Source organism: Limulus polyphemus, unplaced genomic scaffold (assembly GCF_000517525.1).
Source record: "Limulus polyphemus unplaced genomic scaffold, Limulus_polyphemus-2.1.2 Scaffold1906, whole genome shotgun sequence".
In the NCBI taxonomy this organism is placed as follows: Eukaryota; Metazoa; Arthropoda; class Merostomata; order Xiphosura; family Limulidae; genus Limulus; species Limulus polyphemus.
This window is the reverse complement of record NW_013667516.1, coordinates 106,132-117,646: the sequence shown is the minus strand read 5'-3', so window position 1 is coordinate 117,646 and position 11,515 is coordinate 106,132. Positions and strand designations below refer to the sequence as shown.

General features: G+C 35.1%; 1 protein-coding gene across 1 annotated transcript in view; it reads right to left on the bottom strand.

Annotated features, from left to right (window-relative positions):
• The window catches only part of LOC106465314 (vacuolar fusion protein MON1 homolog A-like), a 43,236-nt gene extending 32,155 nt beyond the window's left edge, over positions 1 to 11,081 (bottom strand). Inside the window, exon 1 of the mRNA XM_013925524.2 lies at positions 10,718 to 11,081. Within this exon, the coding sequence (XP_013780978.1) occupies positions 10,718 to 11,065 (348 nt within the window). The 5' untranslated portion in view covers positions 11,066 to 11,081. The remainder of the gene's footprint in view (positions 1 to 10,717) is intronic.
• Positions 11,082 to 11,515: the final 434 nt, after the last annotated feature.

Below are 11,515 nucleotides of genomic sequence, written 5' to 3'. Positions count from 1 at the left end.
GAAGATAGAAATGTGCAGCTAGGGACATGGTAAGGTGATAGATCTGATAGGAAGAAACATAGAAAAGGTGAGAAACCTTAGTAGAAAGGGAAGAAAAATGCCGGGTGAATTAACTGGTTAATTTGACCTGAAAGGGAAAAATGTAATGGGAAAGGTGAGTATTTCGTGGAAGAAACAAATGGACTCAGGAATTATGGAAGGGAGCAGTACGACGTGTCATATACCATCAAAGAGCCCTGACCAGACAAAGGAGGCAGGCAAGATAAGAAGAGTCATACAGGTGGGAAAAGTTGTGAAGGGAGAAGTACCGTCTTGAGCATCAAAATTCTTGGGCATAAAGGAACGATCAGGAAAGAGAAAACATATGAACTAAGAAAACAAAAAAGTGGCAAATATCAAATGCCAACACATCAAAACAACAATATTGGCTTGCCAAAAAGAGCAGGAACAGGGAATACAAAGAAAAGTAACTTAGAGAACATGAAGACAAAAGGTCCAATGGAGGATGGGAAAAAACATGGAGGACCACATACAGGTGCTAATCCAGAAGAGAAGCAAGGCAGGGAGGACAGAAAAAATGGAAGGAACTAAACAACATGGATAAGATTAGCAACTGGAAAACACAAGAAAAGTCAGTAAACCAAAAAGTGGCAGATAACACCACCCTATAGCCCACAACAGAAAAAACCAAAAGGGCCCATTCAAAATTCCAAGGCAAAAAGGATGATATGTGAGGAACTGTAGGATGGGAAGGACTATAACCCCTTAGGACAGACCAAAAATGGTATGTGTGCCACGTACATAGGCAAACCACCATGGAAGAAGAAAGGACAGAAAGGAAAATGAAGGAAGCTACATGCAAAAATCCAGCCCTTCAGGAGAGGGAACGGACAAAGCCACACATGAAGATGGAGTGCAGATACAGATGGATGATTCATGCTGGAGTATGGCTGACAGAGTAGTGTCAAAGATAAAGGAAGAGACATGGAAGCAACACCAAAAACTGATGCAGCAGAGGTAATGATGTGTGAGCCAGCCAATACCTAACCTGCAGCAGAACACTACAAAGAGTGGTCTGTAGTATGACAAGGACACATGGGATGAGACAAATAGGAGGATATGCATATAGATACCCACCCGATCAATGCTAACTAAAAGTAACAACTGCTCCCATCAGAGGATGAGGAACAGGAGACACAAAATCAGGGAAGTGTTGTATTGAGAAGAGTGGCAAAAAACATCCAAATCTGGGACACCCCACAGAGCACACAAACCCCCAAAAACAGGTATATCCAAAGACCACTCCACAGAGATAACCTTTTTGGGACAAGATAACTGGGTACCTGGATTATGGCATGCCAGGAAAGTGATGGGAACAGCAATGGACCCAACACACAAGATCCAATGCAAGAAAACAGATGTCTGACAACTGAGTGCCCCTTGCCTGGTGATGTACGAGACTACCATAAAAACGTTGGAATGAACCATCACCAACTGGCCTTAGGAGGTGAAGGAAAGCCCAACGAACAGCAAGAAGTTCCAAGATTGGTATGGAGAGAGGACTCAGAAAGAGATCATCATCCCAAAACTTCCCGAGTGTCGAGATACACCCCCTAACCGAATGTCCATATAGGCACCCAAACCAGAAAGAGAACCATCTGTGAAGAGGTGATGTTCTACTCAAGGAGGAGGAGGAGGAAGAACACCTATTTTGGTTTTATCTCAATCCAACTACCATGCAAAGACAATATGTAAGGAAGGATGAAAGAGTCATACATGTGATCCAGAACAATGACCCACTGGTCCAACAAAACCCCCTAAAGGTGGCCATGTGGGCATGACTAAGAGGGATAAGAGCTTCCAGAGAAGCCCACATCACTAAAAGAAAGAGAATCTCAGATACAATAAGAGGAGGAGAGGCTTCAAACTAGAAGATCCATAGCCTGCAACTGAATAGGAGAAGGTAGGGTCAGCCTGAGTAAGGAAATGAACAATACCCCAAAATGAACTATGTAATGCATGGGGATGAGGAAAGACATCTCCACCTGCACAACCAACCCGAGTAGCTTCTCAAACTGAGTAGAAAGGGCAGAGACAGCCTGCAATGAGCTAGAAGTATCTGGTTGTCCATGTAATGGTGGAAACAAAATAAAATTGTAAAGAGCCAAGGTAAGTCTGATTGGAAGGGTCCAGAACTGACCTCCATGGACAAAATGAAAATAATGTCTGGATGCAGGGGAGTTGGGAATAAAACCCTGAACAAGAGAAATCTCCCCAAGTGATAGCACCCCTGAAAAGCAAGTCCTGAACTGCCTCCTAAAAATGCTAGCAGGAAACAGGATCCCAAGGAGGAGGGAAGGAAACAAGATAAAGGGCCAAGGAGGAGGAGAATTGAAAAGGAGGACCACAACCTGTCAGACCACCTTCAGAACCCAAGGGTCCATGGCAAAAGACCTCATGTGTGGGAAAAGCTGAGAAGCCTGGTCTCTACAGGACCGAATGCACAAGGCAGATACCAAGACTGCCAGTTGCTCTGAAGACAGCACCCCAAGAATTGATGGCAAACCTCAGGAATATGAGATATTGAAACCAGGAAGGGAGAGGAAGTAGGAGGGAGAGATTAATACTCTAAAAATGGGGCTGGAAATAGCAAACCAAAGCATTGGGATCCAATCCCCACAAAGGGGACAAGTAACTCCAAATGCCTCACGTCTAAGGAGGAAAATACAAACATGCCCGAGCATGGTCTTCCAGAGTATGTGGAGGTCAAAGCATACTGACACCCATATGCAATTGGTCCTCAAAAAGATTCACTTAAACCCCAATATCCAGAGATGGTAGGAAACACTACATACTGACCCAACAGCTTATCACTGAGAAGGTCAGGTAGTATTATAATAGATAATTGGAGATAAGGATTAAACATATCTGACTGATTAAGTCTATAAATGGGGAAGGAGGCCTGGACATCTACCCCAAAACGAAACTCGACTATGAAGCATAGGCAGGAAGAGGAAACAGGCTGTCCAAATCCTCATCTTCATGTGCAGGCAAACCCTCACGTGGTAGGAAAGGACAATCATCAAGTGACTCAGAAGACCGCATGAGAGTAGTCAACTCCCTAACAACTAAAGTCATTACTACTTGAACAGATATGGCTTGCTCAGATGCCATTGAAATGGCAGGCAAATTAGTTGTAGTAGTTACAGCAACTGTGGTAGATGTCATGTGGAATTGCGAGTGCATGAGTTTTCACAATTCAAAAATGTGAAAACTTAATGAAATATTAAAGAAAACTGAATCTGTAGTATAAAAAATACATTGACATATTTGCAAGCAAAAACAAGCATATCTGCTTAGTGCTACTGCCAAACGAAAAGTGATTAACGAGTGCAAATGTGGAGAGGGCACATATTGATATGCAGAAGTAGAAGGTGGAAGGCTAGTGGCTAGCATTGAAAATTTGTGCTGATAGAGGGAAGTACTATTTGAGAAAAAGCTATTTTGTGAGAGGGGGTAAGATATCGTATCAGAAACTGCTGTTTTAAGGTAATATTGTGCATTCTAAGCCACTTACAAGTAGATAATAGCAGAAAAATTAAGCACAACAACAGTAAAAAATGTTAAATTAGTACTGTAACTGTAATGTACAAGAACTTACCAAACAATTTCTTTTGCATTCTGTCCTCCCATGAAAGTTCTACACTGATGTCATTCACATACAACTGTTGATTATGTTAGAAGGTGTTAATGTGCAACTTAATTGCACAACTTCACAAAAAGTGTTTCATTTCTAACTATTTGATACTATAAAGAGCTTTTTTTTTGTCACTTGAAATGAACAGTCTTTACTTTGGTTGCTATTTCTTCTTCAGCAACTGACTCTGATGGTCTTTGCTGGCTCTCTTGGCTGTTCTGTACAAAACCTCTTTTTTTTTTTGCTTGGGCAAACTAGCTGTCACAGGGATTGCAGGTGGTGTCTTATTTTGACCTGATGCTAAAGCTGCATATGGTTTAATCTTTCTATATTCTTCTTATACTGTTTTTACGGACTTGTAGGCTGTTCTCATGTTTTAACAGAACATTAGATTAACACATTCATGACATGTTCAGCCTTCTAGAACATCTGAATAGTCAATTTCTCTGTACTTCTCATTGTATACTTACGGATCACTGTATGTTTTAACATTTAGCCTGCCTCACCTGGTGTCTATGTTACCCATGATATCATATTAACCTTTCACCATGGGACAATGAAAGCTGCTCATGACAGCCTCTATCATCTTCACCTAATGTGGAAAGTTTCCTGGCTTAAAAACAGAAAAACACCATAACTCAATAAGCTGACCCTTTTTGAAAACTGGCAAATCATTTGTAAAGTGGAACTTTCTTACCTCCAAACCATACTGTTCCTTCTTATCACCTGAAGGAACGTTTATAACCATTGTAAGTAGATTAAATGAATACTCCTAACAATGCTATTACCATGATACTGAGGATTAAAGGCAGATAGGTATTTTAACAAGTTGTTAACTTGTTATTGATTTCATCTTCTTAAGCAAGTATTATACAAAAGAAATATATGCACTTTGGACCTTTTCATTGAAGTCTGTCACACTCTTGTACTTTGATAGCATTTTGCTAATCAGATTCTTTGCCTCCTTGCCTAAAAATAGGTTGTGAGTACATATATCTTAATATTAATAATTAAGTAAATAAAATTCGTTTTGAGCTTTTCAGTCTCTTTGTTTGAAAGTTTTGATGTTGTGAAGTAATTGTTTATAGCTTGATTTCCTTGACTTTCATATTTTAACTCAATCTCACAGAGAAAGCAGTATGACTTGTCCACATTGTGTAGCTTCCGAACATTTGAATATTTTTCCTAAGAAAATCCCCATCTATTTCTGTGTTAAGCCATTTCCAGATTCACCAGTTCTTAATATCTTTAAATATTAACCTGTTGGTCACGTTCCACAAACAGCCTCAGTATTTTCAAATCATAAAATGAAGGTGGCTAGAGCATAGGGGAGGCATACACAGAGAAACCTAGTGAAGGGCTGAATAATTTTTCAGTAATCAATCAACCACAGTATAACATGTAGCATGTGTTTTGTGGTAGCTGCAAACCAAAGTGTTGCAGGCCTGATAGAATTTCCAAGTTTCCCATTACAGAACATAAAAAAATGACCTCAATGATCAGAAAATCTGCAGAAATTTCTCATCATTTAAATTTTCACATTTCTGTTTAGGATCCTTTTCTAGTTCACTATTTATGTAAATTACTTGGATAGCTTTTTGGGCAGTATATTTCTAAATATGTTAATGACACTAAAATATACTATAAAAACTTATTGCCAGGATTCAGAAAAGAAGGTTCTCAATCTCTAAAAATAACAATGTACCAGCACCAATGTCATGAAAACTGAATAGGCTTCTAAAAGCCAGAATATACAAACAAAAAAGCCAACATAACTAACATTCAAGTTTGTGATACTATCTCATTTCATCTCACAATAACAAGGTTATAATAATCTATGGACAATGAAGGAAAATATGATTCTACAAGGTTGTCTCTGCTAGAGCAAAGAGATTAGTAAAATTTGATTATGGATTACATTCAACTTATTCTCCCATGAGACTTGGATTGTTAGAATAATCAGAAACACTAATTTCAATTAGTTAAATATTTTTGTGACATTAATCAATTTAATCATACTTTCAATTAATAAATTTAATCAATTATATTGAGTTAATCATCCAGCTCCTTCACACCCACCCTTTATCTCACAGGAAAATATCAAAATAAATAGAAAATACAACATCCTAACCTTTCCCTATAAGATAAGCATTCTATCCCTAGAATCATCTTGTAGTAGTCCTCTTGTGAACCCTTTCCAATAAGGAATTAATTATTTAATAGTATTAACTCCTTTATGAGTTATGGTAAAAAAAATGAATGAAAAAGGCTTAAGAATGATTTACTCTTCCACAACTTTACCTATTGCCTTACACTTTGCTAAACAGGCCAAGCATAATAAATCTGTGGAACAAGCTAAATAACATGGAGCTAGTGCCAAAGTGAGGTCAGGTTGAAACTAGAGAAGTTGGATTGAAGGTTAAAAACATATGATTAAATAAAAAAGGTATTTTTATCAAATGAATCAAACACTTTAGCAATAGTTTTAGTATAGATAATGAAACTTGTGTAATTTATACTTATATGTGATGAAACTTCGTACTTTAAATGGATTGGGATAAACACCACACAAAAAGTAATACTTCAGAAGCAAATGCCCATTAGTTTCAAAGATTTTCTTTGTTCATTAATTAAAGTGTGAGGACCTATCTATAAAATATGGACAAGTAACTACCTCAGAATCTAACTAATCCATTAATAATTTTCATGAAAGATGTTCACAGAAATAAATATGAAACTTGGTATTTTAGAATAGAAAATAATTCAAACTGAGAATAATATCTAAGAATGGAAAGGTAAAACAAGCATTACTTAGGTAACTTGTAATAAATAATAATTATAGTAACATTCCGTACATAGTTTGATACAACTTCAATTAACAATAAATGACACCCATAAAAGTAACATTGGATTAATTGTAATCAAAAGTATTAATTTTGTTCAAAGACACAATGGAATTCTGTCTTACTATCTTAAAACAGAATGGTTTCATTTTCAAAATTGATAAGTTGGTAATTACAAAAAGTATCATACCTCATGATTTCCATCTTTATGAAAATGTTTTACTATACATAAATACAGACACGTATTTAAATACGGCCATGCAACATTTTGATCTCTTTACTTAGGTCATCCTTAGGCATAAGAAAATAGTGAATATTAAGCTAGAGAGAGAGAAAATATAAAATCAAAATAATGTTCTAACTGCATAAATCAAGAGCAACAACAAACTTAAACTCATAACATTCATGAATAAAGTTTACCTATAAAAATCCAAGAAAGGAATACTTTACCTTTTCTAGATGTACTAATTACTTGAGATGATCAAAGTTTTTCAACTTCACTTTATTGAAACAAAACTTTCATAGGACAGCTCATCCAGTTTGATAGTTTAATTCCTGTAGGATACAAGATCAACCTAGCTTAATTTACTTACAAATAAACTAATTTGTAAGTTGGCTAATTGATCTAGTAACTGAATATATGCCACAACTAACACTGATCTGAATTATTCATTGAATGCTTTACTAACTTCTCAAGAAATACTTCATTGAACAAACTTGGTACTCATACTTATGAACATCATAGTCCTATCTCTAGATACTGCTTGAAGATATAGATTTTTACATAATCATGAGCTTTCTACTTATTCTAGGATTTTTATGAACTTTTTTAGATAAATGTCATCATCCTAATTAGCAGCTCCCTCAAGCAAATAACTAAGTCATAACATTGAAAATACAGCTTATAACCATACTTTCTAAACAAGTTACGTCTTCAATAAGAAGATTCTTCCAAGAGGTAAAACTTAATATAATTTTCAAACTGTATTTCAATCAAAACATCTTTTCAAAAGAATGGATTGTTTACTTATTTAACCTCTCTCTTGGATTTTCCAAAAATCCACATGTGGTAACTGCAAGGCCACTTATATTGGATAACCTAAGCAACAATTTTCTGTCTGCATCCATGAGCACCTGGTAGTATAGCTTCAGTTAGGTAACACTTTTTCAGATCCACTCAATTTTATTATCCCAAATCACAGACATGAAAATGTACACACAATAACTGAATCGAGATTCATCAGGCTTTATAATGGTAAACTTTTAATAAATGAAAATATATACATAACAAGAATCTTCTCTGTTTCAGATATAATGCAATCTTCTTATACACTTGTCTTAGAGCAAGTTTTTTGATAAAATGATTTAATTAACAATTTTCAAACAGAATGTTTACTAAAAAAAAAGTTAATTAATTTCCTCTCCTCTGTTGATACTGTTTCTAAGTATTCAATAATATTGTTGATTAGATTTATTCTTGTCCTTGCCTCACATGATTAGAACATTTTTTCAATCTTGTATTTTTTATTTATCCTAGTTTTCATGCATGAGGATGACTTAAGTAATGAGATCAAAATGTTACATGGCCGTATTTATACAACATGTATGTTTTTATATGTAACAAAAAATTTCACTAGTTGGAAAAAATGATAATTTGGTTTCTGTGGCCACCATGTGCCAGTGCCATACCGATGTTTGATGGTACCTTGGGCAACATGTAAATTCAGAGCACCCCTTCAAGTCGGTACCCTATAGGAATGCACCACTCGCACTATCCACAGTACAGCCCTTTATTAATCAACTAGAATTTTACTAAAAATAGTAGGAACATTTACTGATATATATCAAAAACAAAAATCATAAACATGTACATACATTCTTTAAAAAAATTCCTTTACATCAAATTCTACAAACTGTTTGCATTCAATCACTATATGGAGCCCTACTATACACCTTTGGTTTGCTCTCCCAAGTCCCAAAAAAATGATTTGGCAAAGCTACATTTTACAGCAGAGGGAGAAGTGAATCAAATAATAGATAGGCCTTTACATCATTCATGGAGTCTTCTTTTCTTCACTGAATTTACAAGCTTTAGTGAGGTAAATAAAATTCACAAATGAGTTATACAGAGATTATACATTTGAAATTACTTGTACTTTACGATAACTGTTAAACTGAAAAGTATACCAGTCTAATCTTATTGATTAACATCAATAAAGCACTAACTGTATTGAATTTAGAGTTTAATTTCCTCAAGTGGTTCTTAATAGGACATTGATAGAGAAATAACAAGGGCAAGTTCCTAGTAAACACAGCAAAACAGCTCAAAAATATCAGGTATTGAAATATGAAAAAAAAAAACCCATTGAAACCCCAAAATATACAAGTTTTCATTTTCAGCATTGCAGTTTAGGTATAAAATATGCATTATGTCAAAAGCAGCTTATATGAAGTGCTACAAATACAACACATTCACTGGCTGCTACAGACAATGAAACATAATTGTGTAACACAGTAATTGTTCTCATTTCTCAAATATATATATATATATATTCACATTTTCAACTTAAAGATGTATTATAACCTAATGGGACAGGATTCTTTAGTTCATTAAAACTGTACATTTGTCCTATTTACAACTTATTTGTGTTTTTCATTAAACTGATAATAACTTATTCTAACAATTTGTACCTTCGTATCTAGCCATAACAGATGTAGGACAATTAGATAGTTTTCACAGAGATTGCAGCTGTGAAGAAGGGTTTTTTGTGTGCATTGGTAACATTGATTTTATCAAATCTATTCTGTTATTATATTCAATGTGCTTTTATAACATGTTAAAGTTCACATTTATGTTATCATGTTCAATCTGCTTTTACAAATGGTTAAGTACATTATATTAAAATCACTCTAAACATACAAAGCAACAAGTCACATGAAAACCCAAATGGATATAAAATTGTAGTGGAAGAGCATGCATCAGAACTACATTTGTACATTTCACAGGTAGTGTGATACCACCAAACACTGATCGTTCTTAGGAAAGGTATGTAACAGGCTTTTCTGACATAATATCCCAATCATAAAGATGTGTTTGGATTGGAGATTTGGGATTTCCAAGATGGAGGTATCCCTTGTACTTAATGGCATTGGAAAATAAAGGAACATGGATCAACTTGGGATACTAGGACCATTCAGAAAGTGACTTGCAAGAACTCATAACCCAGCCATGGTAAGCAAAGTGGCATCTTGTAATATGTGAGAATCCACAAACACAAAGGTCAGTGGCAAAAGTAATCCATGTATTTCAGACAACAGTGTGCAAAATAAACAAGAATCTCCATTTGGAAAAATGGCAAGTCATGTATGCACAAGTTGCTTCTATGTCATATCTATTCAACTGTTGCATATCTCAAGCAACTGGAGAATGAAACTGATATTCATGCTATTCCATACAAAGACATATCAGTGAAGTTGCAGGATGCAGCATTTATGAATTTATGTGCAATCAGTATGTTTAAACAAGCACTAGTAAACAATCATCCTTGTACACTATATATATTATGGAAGGCATTCAAGGAAGGATGGTGTGATGGCCTTACAGTGGAACCTTTTGTAATGGAAACCATGCTGTGAGGCTACTGTCAAGATGCCCAGTCATTAGACAAAACATGACCAGACATGGGCACAAAGACCATAACAACATAGTGAGACTCCAAATTTTTTTTTATATATCATACCCAACATCTGAATAACACATTACAATTTGCAATTCACATTCTACAAGTACCTATACTTATATGCCTTTGTGGTTTCTTTTAATTTGACATATATGTACACGTCATTTGTTCATTGCACTTTAAACGTATTATACTGACCAATTTATTTCAATTGTGAGCTTTTTCAACCACTAAAAAACAGAAAAAATTTGTTGTTACATGTTTTAGAATACAAGTAGTTCCTGTGAAAAATGCATCGTTATTTATATCTGTACTTTGTTTCATGTGAAATCTGTAAGACCAGATAAAAACTGAAATCGCACTTTCAAGTCAACTATCGCAGTCATACATCATACATTCCAGTAGCAGAGAGAGTTGGCCAAATTGTCCAATAGTGGCAATACTGCAACAGTACCACTAAAGTACAAGTACTTTATTAAAATAACACGTCTACTCACATTTGGACTGTTCTTTATCCTTATTGATTCATCGTGGCCAATTTCCGCTTTCAACTGACCATCTTGACTCTTGTCATCAAACGACTTAGATGTTTCAACTTGTTCTTCAGCAAGAACTCTCTTTCCTGCCGAACGTTCAAGCTCACAAATTGTACTTTTCCTTCTCCTATAACTAACATCTTCATATACTGAACCAGGTGAATTTTCAACTTCTTCGTACAAATCTATTGAAATCAGTATTGATTCGCTTGAAGCCCCTGGCTCAAAATCTTTTGGAATTTCAGTTTCTTCCTCGCTTTCTCTAGCAGTTTCTGAATCTTCCAAGCTTTTACAACTGGCTGTTGCCATTTTTATCTTTCGCCATCGCCATCTATCTATAAAAGATGGAAATATTTCTGTTTAAAATAAAAATTAATCATAATGAGAAAGAGAGTGTTTAATAGTGGAAAATAAACTTAAATGAGATCAGTGTATATATATTTTTTAATTATTCTAATTATTCAGAAGGTAGGTCTGCTGTTCATCTTTCTCAGACTACTTGAGTTTATTTGTTGAAACTATTACAGTTCACTTTCACTCAAATTAGCCTAGTGAAAGCAAATTCGAAGAACTTAAAGCAATGAAGGGTATTAATATTTCGTAGTATTTAAATAAAGCATTGGAAACCGAAAAAATAGACGTAATATGATTCAAGTGTGGTACTCAAAATAAAAGTGAAAATCGAAGTATCTGCAGAACAGGAGATTCTTGGATTTTTTGTTTCTAGAGTGTAAATATGTCGGACTCTTCTAAAAAAGA